Source organism: Phascolarctos cinereus, unplaced genomic scaffold (genome assembly GCF_003287225.1).
Source record: "Phascolarctos cinereus isolate Bilbo 61053 unplaced genomic scaffold, phaCin_HiC Scaffold_4;HRSCAF=312, whole genome shotgun sequence".
Classification (NCBI taxonomy): Eukaryota; Metazoa; Chordata; class Mammalia; order Diprotodontia; family Phascolarctidae; genus Phascolarctos; species Phascolarctos cinereus.
In genome coordinates this window covers 501,928,773-501,950,524 of record NW_027555847.1, presented here as the reverse complement: position 1 = coordinate 501,950,524, position 21,752 = coordinate 501,928,773, and the positions used below count along the sequence as shown (strand labels likewise).

The 21,752-nt window shown below is 38.2% G+C and overlaps 1 protein-coding gene across 4 annotated transcripts in view; it reads right to left on the bottom strand.

The window, feature by feature from the left end:
* The window catches only part of ANKRD29 (ankyrin repeat domain 29), a 60,478-nt gene that overhangs the window by 18,967 nt on the left and 19,759 nt on the right, over positions 1 to 21,752 (bottom strand). Inside the window, exons 2-6 of one of the 4 annotated variants that reach the window (XM_020968741.2) lie at positions 19,396 to 19,517; positions 11,205 to 11,303; positions 7,802 to 7,900; positions 5,003 to 5,101; positions 798 to 896 (exon numbers count right to left, since the gene is read on the bottom strand). In XM_020968741.2, the coding sequence (XP_020824400.2) occupies positions 798 to 896; positions 5,003 to 5,101; positions 7,802 to 7,900; positions 11,205 to 11,303; positions 19,396 to 19,404 (405 nt within the window). In that variant the 5' untranslated portion in view covers positions 19,405 to 19,517. The remainder of the gene's footprint in view (positions 1 to 797; positions 897 to 5,002; positions 5,102 to 7,801; positions 7,901 to 11,204; positions 11,304 to 19,395; positions 19,518 to 21,752) is intronic. The other 3 variants (XM_020968736.2, XM_078153464.1, XM_078153465.1) reach the window with 3 other exon arrangements.

The window sequence follows — 21,752 nt, the reverse complement described above, 5'->3', positions numbered from 1 at the left end:
AAATGTTTAGGCTGTTTTTAGGTTGTTTTTTTTTATTTTGCCATTTTAAACACTGCTATAAAAATCTTTGAAGAATTCCCCTTCCCCCCCACATCTTTTTGATAACTTTTGAGATTTATTCCTAATGATGGAAATCGTAGGAGTCAATGGATATGATTTTTAAATTACTTCTGTGTAACACTTCCGTGTTCAATATTACTTTCCCAAAAAATTCTACTATTTTATAATTCTTCCAGCAAAGAATAAGCCTTTTAGCTTATGACACTGTAGCACTGAATTTCATTGCTTTTCATTATTTTTGCCAATTCAATGAGTGTGAGCTGCTGCCTCAATTTCCTCTTAATGTAATTTGTTCTACTTTTTCATGGCTGAACATCCCTGGCAGAAAAAGCAGGGGGAGCCTTCAGAATCCTAAAACAAGCTCTGTCTTTTAGCTGAAGGGTTGGGCTGGGTGAAGGCCACCTGAATCGGCCTGTGTTTATTCAGGTCCGTGGCCTAACATTACCTCACAGTGGCCTCCATTTATTTGAACAGGAGGTGACAGAGTGCACACTCCACCTTCAGACACCAAACACCTGAGCTGTTTTAAAGTATTGAACTGTGAAGTTAGCTGGATTTCAGAGGGCACATGGTCAGCACAAAGCAAACAGGGCAAGCAAAGGTAGAGTCAACCATTAACTTGAACTCTTAAAGACAGAAGGCTGACTCAGGCATGTGGTTTCCCAGCACTGCCCTGGGCTTCCTTACAATGCTGTTGAATGAATGTGGCCAATTCAAGAACTAGGGATGAACATTACCTGCCTTGGTTGGTTGACTTTTGCTCCTGAAGATAACAATAATCTAATCACATCCAAGTAACCCCCCTGGGCTGCGAGGAAGAGTGCAGTGGCTCCGTCCTGGAAAACACCGAATGGAGGGGAAAAATGAACTGCCATTCAAAGGTACTTTAAAAGAAACTAGATTTGGAAAAAATGTACAAAACTGGCAGAATTTAAAGGGTTTTTTTTGTAAGTTTAAAACAAAACCTCTGGAAAAAAATATGTGTAGGGAACAACAGGGAGAAACTCTTTTTACTAGTGCATCTCCACACACTTTTCTTCCACCTATATTCTTTTTTTTTTAATTCTATTTTCTCTCCTGCCTACCTCTTTCTCTCTTCCCCCATTGAGAAAGCAAGAAAAAACAAAACCAACACAAAATGCATAGTTAAGTAAAACAAATGACCACCTTGGCCACACTGGAAAAAAACCCAACCCAATCTATTCCCCAGTCCACACTGAATCCATCATGTCTCTGTCTGAAGGTGAGCAGTTTGCTTATCGTGAATCTGCTGGAATTGTGCTGCCTCTTTTCTTAGGAAGTCACCCGGAGTACTGGGAGATGAAGTCACTTATCTTGGGTCACATAGCCAGCATGTGTCAGAGGCATGACTTAAACCCAGATCTTTCTGACTCTGAGGTCAACTCTTCATTTGCTATACCAGGATGCTTCTTGGGATTAAACTCAGGAATGTGAAGAAAGTGTTTCGTGCAACTCAGCAGTCCTGTCATTTCTATTTCTTAGATCCTTGTTATTGTTGCTCAGTTGTGTCCAACTCTTCATAATACCATTTGGGGTTTTCTTGGCAAAGATACGTGAATAGTTGGCCATTTCCTTCTCCAGCTTATTTTACAGATGAGTAAACTGAAGCAAACAGGGTTAAGTGATTTGCCCAGGGTCACACAGGTAGTAAATAAGTGTCTGAGGCCTGATTTGAACTCAGGTGTTCCTGACTCCAGGCCAGACAGCACTCTATCTATGGTGTCACCTGGCTGCCCCTACTTCATAATAATAATAGTCCAAGGGTCCGGGGTTGGGGGAGTCTTTTCAGCCTTTTGTGGTCTGGTATGGTTAAATATTGCTACAAATATCTTTTTTGTGGGTTTTAATGAATGGAGCAAGATTTCCAATTAGATTTTTTTTTCCCATTTGTCTTTCTACCCCTGGTGCTAAAGGATGAATGTGATGCCTTTGAAATAATTGCTCATCTAAGATGTATTTGAAGTCTCTCCTGAATGGAGCATACCCATCCTATAGACATCTACTACCTATGAACTCAATTAAGCAATATTATCTACAAAAACAGAACATGTGCTTATTCTATTTCCATTTTATTATCATTTGTAATTGGATGTATGTAGCGTTGGGGCATTTTTTGCATCTTTGATCAAGGCTGGTGAAATGTTATGTTATATCTAGTGGACAACATGATTCACTTGATTACAGGTACTTTGTTTCCTTCTTCTCCAGGTACATCTGATGAGAGTGAGCTTTGTTATTTTAGACCACAGTGGAAAATCCTAGCTGGTTCTTGCCAGGGCAAACACTGGTGGAAAAGACAAGCCAATCTGGCCAATGATGGTGCCTCAGGTTAGGAAAGAAGTCACTAGTGTACACCAATAAATACCAAGCACCCTTCTTTGCTAGCCTCAGCCAGGTGCCTCATGCAGAGGGTACTATTGTGTTTCCAAAGGGTGTCAGCTGAGTTGGCAGTCTTTGGGCAATACTCGACATGGAATTTAAAAAATTAATTTAACAGATTGCACAGATTTTTTTTTTAAAGCAGATGCTTCATGGGAGAGCAAAGACTTCAGAGGCTGATTTGTGCTTTTCTCTAAGCTGGCTTGCATGCCACCAACAGCTGTTCATTCTCTGACAATTCTCTAAGAAGTGCTTTCCATACCCCATTGTTTTCTACCATGTGTGGCCCTTTCAGTTCACAGAAAGTCTAGGGTCTCCATGACCTTTCTTTCTCTACACTTTAACTACTTTGGATGCTTTTACTAGACCATCTGGCCAAGGGTCATAGGAGGGGCAGGGCCATAAAGTAAATGGAAGATGTGATGGCACTGATATCACTGTTGGGCATGGAGTTTCTTGAGTCATCTTAAACACTAACTACCTTGTGCACTATTGTGAAGATTAGTGAGATAATAGGCATGAAGCACTATGGGAATGTGAGGTCTGAGCTTTAACAAATAAGCTCCCAAACACCTCTTTTTCTCTAATAATAGGTGTCGTTGTACACGTGTGTGTGTGTGTGTGTGTGTGTGTGTGTGTGTGTGTGTGAGGGCAACTTAAGGTGTTGCCCTGGATAGAGCACTAGGCTCAGAATCAGGAAGACTCATCTTCCTGAGTTCAAATCCAGCCTCAGACACTTACTAGATGGGTAACTGTGGGCAAGTCATTTAACTCTGCCTCAGCTCCCCATCTGTAAAAATGGATTGGAGAAGGAAATAGCAAAACATTCCAGTACCCTTGCCAAGAAAACCCCCAAAGGGGGTCACAAGGAGATGAACATGACTGAAACATCACAACAACAAAATATATGGATATATTTATTATGTTTTTATATGTATATTTATATGAAACATATATATGTATATATGTACATGTATATGCATGTTATGAGAACCAGATGAAAAAATGTATGTAAAATGCTTTGCAAAACCTTAAGTGCTGTATAAATGAAGGTTGTTATTACTATCTTTAGTGTGGCACTAATGCCAAAATCATGACCATAGGCCTTGCCTGAAAGGGGGCAGAAGCAGCACACGTGACCTCGGCCTTTGAAATGCCCCCCACTAACTGGCGCTGCAAAGTCATCAGAATCTTCAGGCCCTCCATCAATGCCTTAGTCATTCCATCTGTGTTCATAGAGTGTCCATGATACTGTGATAGGTGTACATGGGGGCAGATGAGGGTGGGAATAATATTAAAGAACCCTTTAATATATCAACCCTTATGTAACCTATAATTTTTAAGGTGTCCCAAGGTGGAAGTAAAATGTGATCAAATGAAAAAAATTCATATCTAACTAATACATCTTCCCCCATATATACACAGGAAAACTGAATGTAAAGCAAGAGGTCTGGTTGCAGGATAACATAACATCCAGGGCATAAATGGCTGAAACCAGCAGTTGAAGGGTTAATTTTGATTTCTCCACTCATTTCCCAAGAGACCCTGGGTAAGTCACTTGCTTGTGTTGTAGCTGTAGGACATTTTAACTTTCAAAAAATACTTCATTTCAAAAATATACTTTAATTTTTATTTTAAAATTTAATCTAAAAATACTTTCACTTTTAATTTTAAAAAATTACATAGCCCACCTATAATTTTTTTGTTGTGGTTGGAGGAATCTTTTTCTAACTACCATAATTAAATTATTAATTTTCTCATGCGACCACCTACAAAATAGAATCATAGTTATACTATACTCTGTAGTTTGCTACTATGATTAATCAATGAGTAAAGCCCTTGGGTAATGGTCTAATTGCTAATTGGCAGAAAGCTGTCCACCCTAGCAGCAGATGCATTTCAAAGGCAACTCTGGGCTGCCTTTGCTTCAGCTACATCTCCTTCCCCTGATTCTGTTTTTCTCCCAGAGAGCAGCTTAGCTACTCTTCTTGTCTATTATATTTTAAGTTCTTTGAAAGTAGGATATTTTAATTTTTCTTTACATTACATCTCTGGGTCATCACTGCAGGGCCTTGGACAGGGTAGATGCTTTATGTTTGCTGAAAAGAACTGTCCCATGTCACAGGCATGTAAAGAAAACATTCAGTTTCATTCTTCATCAGTTCCATATGCTATGTTGGGTGGGCTGTCATGTAATGAAGATGTATTGCATGGTGGGCTGTAGGATCTGCCATTTTATGCATTAAGTGAAATGACGTATGTGTAAATAGGCTCAAAATTACAGAACCAAGATCAGTACTGTTTTCCTGTAGCAAAAATTACCATCTAATTCAATTATATCACATCTCCTGACTCTGTAAACATTACCCAGTCTAAAGACTTACAGTTAATTAAAATATGGAATAAAAGCCGATTTGGGTTTTTTGTGTATGTATTTGTTTTTCAAAAGGCAATTGCTGGCAGTTGAGATAATATTGCTGAGATCATGTGTGGCAAGGGAACTGAAAACCGCACATTTAGTGTCCATTGGGAACAAACTCACATAAAGTTGATCATGAATGTTGGCTCCATACTTCAGTAAGGTCTCTACCACTCGCATGTGGCCATATTGACTGGCTGCCAACAACGCAGTGCCGCCATCCTAGAGACAAGAAGAAAGTAAATGCATTAGAGACCAGGGGCACAAACTTTTGAGAGACATATTTTTCACATGCCCAAGAGGTGAAGAAAATAATTCCCCAAAAGATAAATACTTCTACCTTCTTCTCTCATCTATTCTTTTCACTTTTTCTTGACAATAATGACATAACTTATTTATTACTGTTTTGTATGATTGGAAGCTCCAGTAGAAAGATCTACACTCTGCCTGTTTAAATAATGTAATGTCATTTAAAATTTTCTTTTGTTTGATGAGAATGGAAACTACACTGTCTCCTAAGCTAGAAAAACAAAACAAAACAAAACAAAAAGGATATATAAATACACTAGTCTGGCATTTTAAGCTTCATGCGTAATGTGATTTGAACCTTAGAATACTACCTTAGGACATAAGGAACTCTCCATTTAAAGTGTCACAGAAGTGTAGAAAAGAATAAATTTGAGTTTCTAGGAACTACTTCTTGGGTCTCCCAAGGAATTTTGAGATTTTTAGTTTATCCTTGGTGTCCTTTGGGCATTGTATTATTTATTATGCACTATATTTGCGCTTTTACACATACACTTGTACCCACCTGGAAGTGAAGGGGAAAACCATGGGTTTGCAATAGATTTTGGAAAAGAAACAAAAATCATAGAAAAATCCCTTTTTGAAGTTTATCTGACCTAGGGTTAGGCTTTTTTTTTTGAGGCAATTGGGGTTAAATGACTTGCCCAGGGTCACATAGCTAGTAAGTGACTGAGGTCAGATCTAAACTTGGGTCCTCTTGAATCTCAGGCAAGTGTTCTATCCATTGCACCACCTTGCTGCCCCGAGGGTTAGACATTTTGAGAGAGAAGAAAAAAAAAACTACCTCATTATCCAAAAATTTAAAAATGCCTAGCAATGGGGAAAACTCAAACATTCACAAGGTTTTTCCCTGGATGAGTACTCCAACTGGAGACAATTCCTAAGAATTTCTGTTTATAATTAGGTCAGAAATAAGCTGGCACAATTGTGAAACTCCCATGTCTGCCCAAGACTGTCTTCCTAATTCAGGGACAATAGCTTCATCCCATAAATCGTTTTTGACAGTAAAATTTTTTATTTTATTTTGATTCATTCTTGGTTTGATTTGTTCTTGGTTTCTTTGGCCATATGGGACAAAAGAAAAGTTAGGGATTAGGGCATAAGAATAGCCATATACCCATGGTAACTGTATGCTATGTATTAGTTAAGACATTGGCTCTTAAAGGAACCTGGAGACATTTTGTAGACAATTTATAGACATATCAAACTTCATGCCTCAGAAATATCCACATTGAAACTATTTCCCCAGGACCGCATTAAAGCTTCTGATCATTCTAGCCAGATAATGGGAGCAAACTAGAGGGAAAAAATGTAGATGTATTAGGAAACTTACAGACCTGCCATCCAAATACCAACCCTTAAAATAAAACATGACACAAAAGGAAACATTATGATTTGTAGACATAATTCTCCAACATGTGGAACCCATAATAATTGCTCTCTCACATATACCCACAAAATAAACATTTCTTTGCATTGACTTAGTATATATTTTTTATATATTGAAGTACCTGTGAACATGCTATTGTCCCCCAACAGAATGTAAGAACTTTGAGGCCAGGCACTTTCTTTTTTTTTTTTTTGGCTTCCTATCCCTAGCACCTAGTACAGTACATGGCACATAGTAAGCACTTAATACTTGACTTAAAATTCAGCCTCAGACACTTACTAGCTTGTGACCCTGGGCAAATCACTTAACCTCTGCTAGCCTCAGTTTCCTCAATGGTAAAATGGGGATTAAAGTAACACCTATCTCATAGAGTTGTTATGAGGATCAAATGAGATAATATTTATAAAGTGCTTAGCACAGTGCCTGGCTCATAGTAGGTGCTATGTAAATGATAGCTATTCTTTCTTTTTTTGGCTAGGCAATGGGGTTAAATGACTTGCCCAGGATCACACAGCAAGTAAGTGTCAAGTGTCTGAGGCCAGATTTGAACTCAGGTCCTCCTGACTCCAGGGCCAGTGCTCTATTCACTGCACTACCTAGCTGCCCTTATTGATAGCTATTCTTATCATCATTATTATTATTTGAATTGATTTTTTTGTGATTAGGACTGAATTATTGGCTTTAGAGCTAGAGAGACCTCGGAGATTGTCTGGCCCAACCCAACTGTTTTTTGGAAGGAGTTTAAGTTCAGAGAGGCTAAAGGGTCTTGTCTAAGGTTGTAGCTAGTAACTGGCTAAGACAGGAAGGACTTGAACCCAGATTTTCTGAGTCTTTTAACTGTAATTCCAGGGGTCTGTGTGCCCAAAGAAGTAGCCTTGAAATACCTACTTTAAAAATATTTGAGGGAGAAAACTACACTCATTTTAGATCAAGAGGAAATACAAGGTGGCCTCAGACATTTAACACTTACCCTGGGCAAGTCATTTAACCCTGATTGCCTCACACACACAAAAAAGGAAACACAAGGCATGGGTTCTGAAATTTTTTTTGAGGCAATCAGGGTTAAATGAGTTGCCCAGGACCACACAGCTAGTAAGTGTCTGAGGCCATATTTAAATTCAGACCCTTCTGATTCAAATGACAGTGTTTTATCTACTGGGCCACCTAGCTGCCTTGGTCCTGAAATATTCTTATAGGATATGAAAGCAAAAAAAAAGTTCTCTTACCTTAGTTCTAAATTCAGTGGAAGCTCCAAATTCAAAGAGAAATCTCACCACATCGTTGTGGCCTTGTTGTGCAGCAAAGAAGAGAGCCGTTGTACCTGACTGGGAGGAAGAGAGAGGCTGGTTTAAAAGCAGGCATTTTGTTCCATTTTGGGTAAAAAAAAAGGAACTTGGGATGATAAATTTCTGAATCTAGGTTTAGAGGTAGACACATTCTTTGGATCACTGGGTAGGATAAGTAGGGCTTGGGAATTTAAATTCTATTCCACTAACGACATGATTAACTTAGGGAAGAATTCAGGCAGTCAGTGCTAGAAATGAGGAAAAGGCTATATTCATAAGAATCAGGATCCATCCTATTTTACACAGGTGAAATGCCAGAGAAAACCTGTTTTTGACTTCCACACTGCCCACAGCATGCTCAAATGTACTACCATCTCATCTCCTAGCGCCCATCTTTACCAGACTTTTTTTTGTGTCTGCATGAAAACTGGCAGCAAAATCTTTGCATACTGATCAAAAAATGCCACCCCACTCATGAACATGCATCTGACAAATGTTTTTGATTATGCAAATATGCTTAAATTCTGCTACTTGAACTCTGTAAAAGCTCTTCAAAGATCAAGAGGAAAAAACTCCTTTATGCCCTTCTGTATCCCTTAAAGGTGGAAGGAAATGATCCAGGTGGGTAGTGTCTCAGAAAAGCATGCTTTAGACATTAATTATGAATGCAAAAGAACTCTGGCTTTTAAGGGGGGAGGATATAATGAAGAGATGGGGGGCATAGCAGCAGAACTGCTGTGTTTCCTTTGTAAAATCTATGCCACATCACCAGATCATATCATTCAGTCCCAGGGATGGCTCTGTGCAAATTAGATCAAGGGTCAGAAGGGACCTCATCTAGAACACCCCCCACACTCCATTTTATAGATGAAAAAAATTGACACGAGGGGAGGAGGTTAAGTTACTTGTCTAAGGTCATAACAGGTAGTAAGCATCAGAAGTAGGGTTATGAATGCAGATTCCAGGACTAGGGATCCTTCTGCCTTTCCTTCTTTTCTGCTTATTTAAAAGGAAGGAGACTTCCTCCTTTCAACCTGTAGAAAGCCATTGGGTCCACCTCATCATTGTTTCCTGAGAGCCTGTAATCTCCCCAATAATGGAGAGAGCTGGATCCCATAAACTAAAGATAGGAAGTGGTTGTTGGAATGGCAAGCTTTTCACTGTCTTGATGTATGTGCAATGGAAGAAGATGAGCATATTTTTATGTTGGACATGCTTGAGAGTCACTTGTGCCTAGTGCAGTGTCTTCCTCATGGCTAGCACTTAACAACATTTGTTATTGAATTGGAAAGGACTAAGTTCTATATGCATTTCCCTGATATATTAATAACCATAGTCACGATTACTTCATGTCAGTTTGAGTAAATGTCCCAATGTTTAAATGAGTCGTCATTATACTAAAGCAATGATACATAGAAAAAAGAAGGCAGCCCCCACTTTAGAGAATATGAGACAAGACACAACTAATTGTATTTGCTTTTCTCTTACTGAAATAAAGGGCTTCATGCCGTCACTTTTATTTAGGTCTTCTATCTGTACTCCTCCATCAGCCAAGATTTTTGCAAGTTCTCAATAAACAGCAACTCTCTTAGGACCATTAGCTTTTAGTTTGGTATCCATACTGGGCTATGTGTCTAGACAGCCCACTAAATAAAGGGATGGCAGCAACTTATGCAGCAAAACAAATATATGACCTAGTATTACAAAATATCAAGGTTGGTACAAGACAGAATAAGATGCCAAATCACTTCAGTAACAATACCCACCAAACACTAAAATAGGTCAGGGAAAGGACTTTCCTTTGGTGATGGTAGCTTAATAGTCTCAGACTATATGATGCATTAACTTGGATTCTTGGAGAATTCAGCATCTGCATCATACCACAATGAACCATAGGGTTTCCTCCAGAATAGATACATTTTGGACAGCTCTATAAGGGTCAATGGGGGCACATGCTGAAAGCACAAAGAGGCTTTACCACTCTAAGGATTTTAATTGAATGATAAAAACTAAACAAACAGCCAAGCAGCAAACCACAGGGAAACATGCTGGCTGGAAACCAAAAGCAGGTTGCTTTTTCCTCGCCCATCCTCTTAGGTTCTTTTGAATTATTGTTAAGCGATTCCAATGCTTGTTGGAAATGCTTCTCAGGACACACTTTGTGAGTAAGTAGGTCTGGCTCATGTTCTTTTCTATTGTTCAAAGTCTATTTCTTTTCCTTTTTTAAAAATTCTTACTAACTCAAAGTCTGTTTCTTAAAAGCTCAAGTGAACAAGGACTATAAATCCAGGAGAAAAGATATATGGGAATGAACTTTTAGTCTTTCTGAATGTGAGTACCATTCAGGGAAATAGTTTTGGGAAATGAAAACTGCCCTCCTCACCACCTTGAACAGTAAGCCAGCATTGTTGTCATGCCTCCTTAATTATGGCAGAATTGGTGGTGGTAATAAAATAATTTGGGCTTTCCATAACAATACAATATAATAATTAGATATCATAGGGGTAGCTAGATGGCGTAGTGCCCCTATTGCTGGCCTTGGAGTCAGGAGGACCTGAGTTCAAATCCAGCCTCAGACACTTAACTCTTACTAGCTGTGTGACCTGGGCAAGTCACGTAACCCCATTGCCTAGACAAAAAAAGATAATTATATATCATATGAAATTATATGTACAATATATAACAATATAAATATAATTTACTACAGCCTTTGTATACTATCTCAAGCTGTGAACACTAAGATGATACCAGTCTCATTTCTCAGAGAACCATTTTATTTTTAGGTCTGTCATGATCTACACCAGTAGAATGTGACAGCTATCTATATTTCTCATTCTTTGGTGATCATATTGATAAGGCTCATGCTACTCAGAAAAGGTGAGGGGATAGCCTGGGGAAGACTATGCTAGTAAAGGATATGAAAACATTCTTTATCCTAACATTCATCCCTCATTCCAGACTTGGGCCCCCTACCTCCACACTGGATCAACTTATAACTCATGTTGACACAATGGACAGATAGCTTCAAGGGTCTTGAAAGTATAATCCAGTGTTTGAAAAGTCTTCAGGTCTTCCCCAGGCTATCCCCTCACCTTTTCAGAGTAGGAAGGCCAAGACACCAGCTAATGAAGTAGTCTGGGAGGTCTGGTGTTGATAAGTGGATGTGTTATGATGGATTCCCTAGACCTTGTTTTCAGCACAACAAATTCCTCAACTCTGGGCTTCAATGTCCCTGAGGGAAAACTATTTCCATGGACCTTGTCCTATTTGCTTGGTACCTCCGGCTGTAAACAACCTGCTCAGTTCTGCCCCTATTTTCTTCTTTTTTATTGGTTTTACTCACCTCTCTCTGAAGGTTGATATCTGCTCCTTGGAGAACCAATTCCCTCACACAGTCTATGTGGCCAGCATAGGAAGCAACCATGAGCAGAGTGGTGCCATGCTGGAAGGAGGAGAAACAAATCAGCATATTAGACCATCTGTCATATCAATGACTGAAATCTCATGGCGGGGGAAAAAAAGACTGCAGAAATCTCAGTGCTCCTGCTAAGCAGTCATGATGTTTTAGCTGCAATGGCAGACATTCATCTTGAGTCAAGTTTTTAATGTACAACGGGAGGGGTAGGGGAAGAAATGCAAACATGAACTGTAATACTTACTCTCATATCAAAATTGGGATTTTCAATTTAAAAACTCACTTACTTTTCCAGAAATACAATCTAATTTTGACCAGAAATCCAATCTAAGCAGACATAGTTATTATAGGAGGCAGCTGTGATGTGATGACCTCATTTGATGATTAATATTATGAATCTTGCTCCAAAACAGTATTATTAACCCAAAGAAGTTATCAAATAAGGCTCATTAGGTTTCCAGGGCCAGAATACCTTATTAATAATTTTATTTATTTATTATTTATTTATAAACAATTACTTTTATAAATAAATAATTAATAATAATCTTTGTTAATAATTCAGGTTGGATGAGAAGTAGGATGTAGAGAGGAATGAATATTGACCTAGGGGGCCTTAGACTGATTTAAGTCCTAGCTCTGCTGTCAACTATCTGGGTGATCCTGAGGAAATCATTGACCATTCTGAGCCTCAGTTTCCTTATTGCAAAATTAAGGGGTTGGATTAAATGCTCTCAAAGGGGCATTTTTACTTCATCAGCCCCATGACGTGAGACTATGAAATTGTGACTACAAAACAGTTCTAGCAAAAAAAAAAAAAAAGAAGATAGCTTGAATCAGATAAAACATTTGGGGGCTAGCCATTTTACTGGGATTGTTATTGTAAACAAAGCCAGTCAAGCTTTTATAAACTTTGGCATAATTCATAAACATGCACAATTCAAATTAACAACAGCTGATATATAGAATTCTAATCAAAAAGGCTTTTTATAGTCTCATTATTCTTTTGATGTTTACTTTGGCATTGGATTTGTACTTCCTAACCCTCCATGCTCAACTATTTGTGAAGTCTATCGGATTTCTAGAGTGGAAGTACAACGTTCTTCCATTCTGGCTGTGCTAGGGGGTGTGTACCAGGCTAGAACTGATTTTTTAAAATACCCATATTATTTAAATCCGGGACCAGTTTCTTCGGGGGTCGACGGGGGAGGAGTTTGTTGTTTTTTGCTACTATCATCATTCCTTTATTTCCCTGTTTTTGTCTGCAGGGTGCCAATCACAACTTTGCTTGCTGCTCATGGTAGCTGGAACGTGTTTGCCGAGGCTTTCCAGTCAGAGTTTCAGAACTATCTCTTGCCCTAAGCCATCCTATTCCATATGTGTCTGTGGGGGATGTGGGGCTGGGGCTCAGCATGTCTGTTCATTATTCAGCTCAGTTCTCTTCTGGAGCGGAGATGAGGAGAAGAGCGAAGAAGTTAGTCAAGGAGGGATACTCTTGGTACAGATAGTTTGTTCTAAAAGTGAAAGGAAGCTAATAATTTGATAGAAATTTGGCCACCAAAGCTCTGAACATTGTATCTATGTCAGGGTGACAATAAAATTAAAGGTCATTGGTTGTAGTGGGGGTAGAGGGAGAAATCTATCTCAGATTTCAGATAAGTAGACAGCAAAATATTTTAGGATTTGTCCTTTTTTTTTTTAAAGAGAAAAACATGTTCAAATCATTTTTCCAAATTAGAATAGGGAAAACAATCACTAGAGAATGAAACATTTGTATATATAATATATATATAATATATACAAGATATAACATATATATAAGATATAATCTATCTATTTAATATATGTGTATATGTATTACGTCCATATATACAAGATACAACATATATATATATAAGATATAATCTATCTATTTAATATATGTGTATATGTATTATGTCCATTAAAAGATATTTGTTGGGAAGGGCAATCTTATTAACCTACTGGCATCAATTTCCATATTAGCATAGTTTATCAGATTAACCAACTGTTACCTAGCATAGCATCCTCGGAAGGAGACACAAAAATAGACAAGTTGTGATGTACGTGTACAAATATTAATAGGTGTACATGCATACATATTTCTATATATCTATATATCTATATATTTGTATACACATATATTCTTTAATTCTATGTTGTGCCCAGTTAAGGGTAAGAGATTGAGGAGGGGGTATAAAGAGCAAGAAATAAAAGAGGCAGAAGAAGAAGGTACCTAAGGAGTAACTGTTAGTTTATGAGCTGTGACTGAAGGTTCTGTTAATAGTCAACACCTGTCAAATCACCTACAGTTTTGTTTTCTGACAGAGATGGCCTCATATAACAATGCCTAGAAGTTACATTTGTGTCTAGCATTTATTACATTATTCTGCATCTCTATTCCCTCCCTCCCTTCCCCCATTAGTTCTAGTTTTTTAAAAAAAATCTAGCTGGATCCTAGCATGTGCAATATACAATTTAATGTGCACACACAAACTCAGTGGAAAGATATTCCTTTGAGAATAATCACAAAATCTTAAGAGTTGAAGAGGACCTGAGGACACTTCTTTTTTTTGCAAGGCAATTGGGGTTAAGTGACTTGCCTGGGGTCAGACAGTTAGTAAGTGTCAAGTATCTGAGGTCAGATTTGAACTCAGGTCCTCCTGACTCTAGGATTGGTGTTCTATCCACTGTGCCACCTAGCTGCCCTGACCCAAAGATGTTTCAAGACATCATCCTATATCTTTCCTTTCCTTTTCAACCAACTGGTCTACAGAAAAAGCTGTCTACACCCATCTGCACTGCTGCTCCTTTAATTCACTTCTCATACTTTTGCAATCTGGCTTCCCAACTCAAGTGGACCTGCTTTCTCTAAAGTCCCCAACAATCTTTTATTTGCCAAACTGAACTGCCTTTTCTCAGTTCTGATATCTTTTGACCTCTTTGAAACATTGATACTCTTGATCACCCTTTCTTCCTGGATACTATCTTCTCTCTCTGTCTCTGTCTCTCTGTCTCTCTGTGTGTGTGTCTCTCTGTCTCTCTCCATCTCTCTCCATTTCTCTTTCTCTCTGTCTCTCTCTTTCTCCCCTTTAACTGTAGCTCTGTCCTGGCCTCTTTGATTACATACATTTAATGGTCATCTTTATTCAGATGATTCTCTGATTTATATATCTAGCCCTACTCTTTTTCCTGAGCTCTACTCCCCAATCACCAATTTCCTATCGGACATTTCTGAATGTCCTATAAACATCACAAAGCTCAACATACCAGCCACTCAGTCAAGAAGCATTTATTAAGCTCCTTTTATATGCCAGGCACTGTGCTAAGAGTTAGGGATACAAAGAGAGGCAAAAGTTAGTCCCAGCTCTTAAGGAGTTCACAATCTAATGTCCAAAACTGAACTTATTATCTCTCCCCACCCTGGGCCCAACTCACCCTTTTCCCAAACTTTCCAATTTTGGTCAAAATCACCACCATCCTTCTGGTCACCCAGATTTACAACCTAGGTGTCATCTTCCACCACTCACTCTAATGTCACATATTCGATCAGTTGCCATATCTTGTCATTTCTATCTCCACAACATTTCTTGCATCCATACCTTCTATGTACTTATGCAGATACCGCCCTAGGTCAGGCCCCAATCACCTTTTGCTTGGGTTATTCCAATAACTTCCTAATTAATCTCTCTGCTCCAGGTCTCTCCCCATTCCCATACATCCTACTGACAGTTCATTTTCCTAAAGTGCAGATCTGGCCATGTCATCCATCTACTTAATAAGCTCCCGTGGCTTCCTCTTAACTCTAGGAGCAGCTATGTACTCTGTTTGGCATTTAAGGCTCTTCACAATCTGGTCCCAACCTATTACACATCACTTCCTTTCATGCACACTAGAGTCCAGCCAAACTGGGCTTCTTATTGTCTGTCATACATGGCCATCCATCTCTTTTGTTGTTGTTGTTGTTGTTGTTGTTGTTGTTGAGTTATTTCAGTCTTTCCTGACTCTTCATGATCCCATTTGGAGTTTTCTTGGCAAAGATACTGGAGTGGTTTGCCATTTCCTTCTTCAGCTCATTTTACAGGTGAAGAAACTGAGGCAAACAGGGTTAAGAAACATGCCCAGAGTTGCCAGCTAGCAAGTGTCTAAGGCCAGATTTAAACTCAGGTCTTCCTGACTCTAGGCCAGGTACTATACCCTCTGCCCCACCTAGCTGCCCTTAGCTGTGCCTTTGAATAGGTTGTCCCCATCTGTGGAATGTACTCCCTCTTCATCTTCTTCTCTTACTATCTTTCATTTCCTTCAAGGAAATGCTACCTTTTATAGGAAACCTTTCTTGATCCTTTCAGCTGATAATGCCCTTTCCTCAAAATTATCTTTAATTTGTATATACCTATATATGTACACATGGCTTCCTCTGGCTAGACTGTAAGCCCCTTGAAAGCAAGGGCTTTTTGATACTTCAGACATTTTGTATCCATAGTGCTTAATATAGTGTCTGGCATACAGCAGGAGCTTAATAAATGCTTCCTAATTTATCTAGTCTATTCTCCGCACAAATAAGAATTTTCTACAGAATCCCACAAGAAGTCACCTAGCTTTTGCTTGAAGACCTCCAGGAAGGAGGAACCTGTCTTAGGGCAGTACATATCACTTTTAGATGGCTCTAATTATTAGATTTTTCTTTACATCAGGCCAAAATTTCTTTCCACTGATCCTTGTTCTTCCCTCTGGGAACAAATGTAATAAGTCTAGCCTCTCTTGCACGAGCCAACCTTCCAAATACTTGAATGCAGTTATTATACTCCTAATCCCCAAACCTCCAAGACTTTTCCAGGCTAAACACCCTAAGTTTAGTCAACTCATCTTCAATATGGCATGAATTTGAGGTTCTTCTCCATCTTGGTTACCCTCTTCTGGACACATTCCAGCTTATTGATGTCCTTCCTAAAATGTGGTGCCTAGAACTGAACACAATACTCCAGGTGTTGTGCGACCAGGGATTGCAGGGTAGGACCTTTGTCGCGGACCCTCTGCCTTAATACCATCTAGGGTTGCTTTAGCTTTCTTATTGGACTTATTACAATCAGATAATACACAAATACATCCAGACCCTTTTCAGATGAACTATCATCTAGTCACATTTCCTTTATCTTAAACTTGAGAAGTTGATTTTTTTGGCGAATGGATTGCAAATCTTCAATTGCTCTCATTAAATCTTCAGAGACTAGGCTCTGAACATATAAGCATGGTGGCCTGTTGGGGGAAGTATTATATTTCCAGATAAGCATCATCTCATACATTATAATGATGAAATTAAGCAAGAGACCAGATCCAATACAGACTATTTTCCCTACCCTTGAGCAAAACCCATCAGAAGAAACTAGATATATAGAATTTCATGAATCTAAGAAAACAAAAAATAGCTATATATTTGTGATAAGTATGTTAAGATGTGCCTAAAAATCTATATAAACCAATAATTAATGCTTTTACACATATATAACACATATATCTAAGATATATATATCTTAGCAACTCAAGTTGATAAGATTTTATAAATAGAAAAGCCTCATGTACATACTGTACAATACTGTCTATCAGAAAAGATTTGGTATGGCTATATGATTATCAAGTGGGCTCATGGAGACTTTGCATTCCAACTACTTCTAAGTGATCCTGAAAACTTGGAGTTGTTACTAGGGTCAAATAAGTTCCAGCCCAAGCGACTCGAAGAGGAGCATAACCTTATCATCTAGTAGTACTGTCTATGTTTGGGTGTAAAGAAAGAGGCAGGTGGATTAGGGTTAGACTTGAGTTGTAGCAATAGAATGTTACAGCAGCAGAGGACCTCTAAGAGCATCTAGTGTAACTCTCTTATTTAATGGATGACAATATTGAAGTCCACAGTGGTCGAATGACTTGTTCTAGATGATACCATTATTTACCAAGAAATCTCCCAAACTTCGGGTGTTGAGACAGAGAGCACAGCTCAGGCAAAATAAGTGGCCAAGAATGAAGGCCCTGATTGGGCTGTTGATTCTGAGCTTGAAATTTAAATACTGCAACAATGGCAGACAGAGAAAGAAAGAGGTAGGCTTTTAATAACCTTACAAGTTTATTAAATGTTTTAATCTTAGGTGATACCCAGCTAAGAAGAAGCAAGGGATCTTATTATGGAATGGGTCTGGGTACCACAGATTGTCAGAAGCATGCTGAATTTTCAGGATCCTTTATTTCATTTGCTTTAATATTTTGTGGAGACATTTTCAGTTGTGTCTGACTCTTTGGGACCCCATTTGGAGTTTTCTTGGTAAAGGTACTGTAGTGGTTTGCCATTTCCTTCTCCAGCTCATTTTATAGATGAGGAAACTGAGGCAAACAGGGTTAAGTGACTTTCCAGGGTCACACAGCTAGTGAGCATCTGAGGCCAGATTTGAACTCGGAAAGAAAAGTCTCCCTGATTCCAAGCTTGGCATGCTATCTACAGTGTCACCTAGCTGCCTTTTGCTTTAGTATGTGTTGCCTCTCTCTCCTGCCACTCTTCCCCCACTGTTTTATGGAATCATGGAATTTTCAAGCTAGAGGAAACCTTTAGAGATCACCTAGTCCAATCCTCTTAGAGCTGACTTAAAGGTATCATGCCCTTTTTAATAAAGGACATAATAAATATTAACATTTAATAAAATACTTTTTAATGGTATTTGTTGGGAAGGATAATATAATTAACCCACTGGCATCAATTTACATATCATCATAGTTTATTAGATTAACTAACTGTCACCTAACACAGGGAGCATCCAAAGAAAGGGAACACAAAAATAGACAAGGTGTGATGGTGTAGGTGATTGGAAAGGTCCTGATTGTGGGATGATGGCTGGGAGGGCAAGTCTGGGTGGGTGGGTATGGAAGGCACAAGACTACTGAGAAGCATGAGGAAATAAGGGGCTACTTATCCAAGGGTATCAGAGAAGGGATTGGAAAGAAGGATGGGTAGAAATGAAAAGGACAATAGGCAAAGTATGAAGTAAAGATCAGCCTCACCTACTTTACAAGTTTGTATAAGCCTAGATCTGTTGCCCAGTAACTATAAATAAAATAGGGACAGCAGAACAAGGAGGGAAAAAAAACCCATCCAGAATGACTAAAATTGGGGGGAAATTGAAACTACTCTTAAGCCAGCAAGAGAATCACTTGTCTGATAAGTGCAATTGAATCATGTAGCGACTTTTTTTTAGGAAAACAATAGTATTACTTAAAAAGAACTTTAGCTATGTTCTAAATTAATAACATCTTAATAATGCTTTCTGTTCATCTAATGTCTCTGTCACTGGATATGCACGAAAATCCTGTTGAGTATAGATGGATAGCAGCACTCGGCGGGGGGTGAGACAGCAAGCTATCTAAGTGGTATTTGTCTGTTGGGGGTAATTTCTTTTATTCCCTCTCTGAGGTAGCCAGTTAGCGCATTTATGTTTTGAAAGAAAAAAAAAGGCTAAGGGAATGGATGGAGACTTTAATTGCTCAGCTTTCTACCCCTCACACACAGCATGCAATTGATACATTTCCATGTCAATCTCTTTCTGTCTGAATTCTTTTTTTTCCTGAATTCTTTCATAGTTGCAGTTAGTTAAAACTTTTGTGTGTTCTATTTGCCTTATATTCTTAGAATTTGTTTTTGCTTATTCTCTCCTCCTCCTCTTTCCTTTTTGTGGCCCCTTTTCTCTGCTTTGCTCTTGCTATTCCCTTCCTACTTTTCTCTTAGATTTAAAATGTCTTAAAATTCTTCTATACTTGGGGCAGCTAAGTGGTGCAGTGGGATACAGCACCAGCCCTGAAGTCAGGAGGACCTGAGTTCAAATTTGACCTCAGACCAAACACTTGATACTTACTAGCTGCGTGACCCTGGGCAAGTCACTTAACCCTAAATGCCTAAAATAAATAAATAAAATAAAATTCTTCTATACTTGATCTTTGAACTGTATGGGGGGCGAAGCAAAAACAACAAACAAGAGATGTAAGTAAGCATTGGGAATTGAAAGGGATCCATGAAATGCTCTCTTGCCATCATGGGGAAAGTTAGGTGCTCTTGCCATGCATATACCGAGTTCATACACTGTCTCTGCAGTCCACATCTACCCGACCACTGTTTAACAAGAGTTTCAGAAGAGCCAGGTTTCCTTTTCTTGCTGCCCAGAATGCAGCATTTGCAAGTGGCGTTTCCTTCTGTTGGAACAAAATAACAGCATTTTACAACAGGGTTCATGAGATTCTCATTAGTAGTGCTACCATCTCTATACAAAGAATAAATAATATTGTCCATTGATGTCAGCTCAGAAGAAAGCATTTCTAAACACTTGACACATCACCAGGAGATTGCTGTACTAACAGCTGATAATTATAATATACAATAATTAATCAGTGAAATATGGGCTGTGATAATGAGTTAATCTTAGATACCTGAGTTGATATCCCAAAGATCTGTGATTTGAGGTGGCAGCTCCCTACCCTGGTGTCCTCTCATATCTCTTCATTTGAGTCCTGTTTGATCTTTATGATTTTGTCCCATATACTTTTGATTTTTTAGTATGTAGTTGTTCTTTCTACATTAACTAACTACATTATTATAGTTATTGTGTATATTGGTTTTTTTTGGCTCTGCTTGCCTCACTCTGCATCAGTTTACACATCATTTCAGCATAGTAATATTTCATTATATTCATGTACAATAATTTGTTTAGCCATTCACCAATTGATGGGCATCTATGTTGTTTCCAGTTCTTAGCTATCACAAAAAAAAAAGTCACTATAAACATTTTCGATTATGAGGACTTTCTTCTTATTGATGGACTTTTTGGGGTATAAGCCCAGTAATGAAGTCTCTCATTCAAAGAATATGGATATTTTAGTCACTTTATTTGCCTATTTCCAAATTTCTTTCCAAAATAGTTGTACCATTTGACAGCTCCACCAGCAATGTATTAGTGTACCTATAGCTCCACAATTCCTCCAACATTGACTATTGCCATTTTTTTGGTCATTTTTTCTCTTATTTGCAGGGTGTGAGGTAAAAACTCCACTTTTTTAAATTAATTTATTTTGATTTATCAATAATCATTTCCATGCTCTTTTGAGTTTAAAATTTTTCTCTGCCTTCCTCCCCACCACCCTTTCCAAGACAGTGCACAATCTGATATAGGGTATATATATACATTCTTATTAAACATATTTTCAGATTAGTGATGTTGTAAGTAAAAATTAGAACCAAGAGGAGGAACCACCAGAAAGAGAAAACGTTACTCAACAGAAGAGAAAAAAATAGCAAATAGTTTTCTTTGATCTGCATTCAAATTCATAGTTCTTTCTTTGGATGTGGATAGCATTTTCCATCATGAGGCCTTTGGAGATGTCTTAGATCCTTGTATTGCTGGGTCCAGGTTGTTTTAATATGCATTTCTCTTATTCCTGGTGATTTGGAGCATTCTCTCATGTAGGTATGAATACTTTGCAATTCTTTTGAGAACTGTTTGTTCATATCCTTTGACCACTTATCTACTGGGGAATGGATATTAGTCTTATATATATTTATTAATTATATGCCTTGCATATCAAACTCTGATCAGAGAAATTTGATACAAATTTTTTTCCCATTCTGCCACTTCCTTTCCTGTCCCAGATGCATTAATTTTGTCTGTGCAGAAGCTTTTCAGTTTCAAGTAATCAAAGTTACCTATTTTAGCTTTTGTAACTACCTCTATCTCTTATTTGGTTTAGAATACATGTTCTACCCACAGCTGGGAAAGGTATATAATCTGTTCCTCTTCTAATTTTTTAATAATATGATCTTTAATATTAAGGTCACATATCTATTTAGAATGTATTGTGAAATATGGTGTAAGGTGATGATCTAAGCCTAATTTCTGCCAGACAGCTTTTCCATTTTCCCACCATTTTAAAAAAAGTTAAATAAGGAGTTTTTTCCTAGATAATTTATGTTTTACATTTTATCAGACATTGTGTTATTGAGTTCCACTCTTTCTGATTCTCTCTTGTCTAGTCTGTCCCATTGTTCCGTCTCTCTATTCTTTAACCAATACCAGATGGTTTGGATGACTACTGCTTTATAATATAGTTTAAGGTCTAGAAGTGTGTGTATCTGAAGCAAAGAGATATGCCAGGGACAGATGGATATGGAAAGATAGCAGTCCAAGGAACGAAGGAGAGTAGTAATCATACTGGGAATAGTAGTCAGCCACCTTCTGGGGGACCAATTCACAAGTTTAATTGCAAATTAGGGGGAGTGAGTGGAAAATTCTGTTTGCTGATTTGAAAAAAAGAGGACAATTTTATTGTAGTGAAACAGAATCATCTAAAATGAATGTCTGCTTCCTTCCATATAAGCACACTTGGGGATAAAACTTGTGGAGATACTCAGTGTTGATAATATTTCTTTTCAGAAGT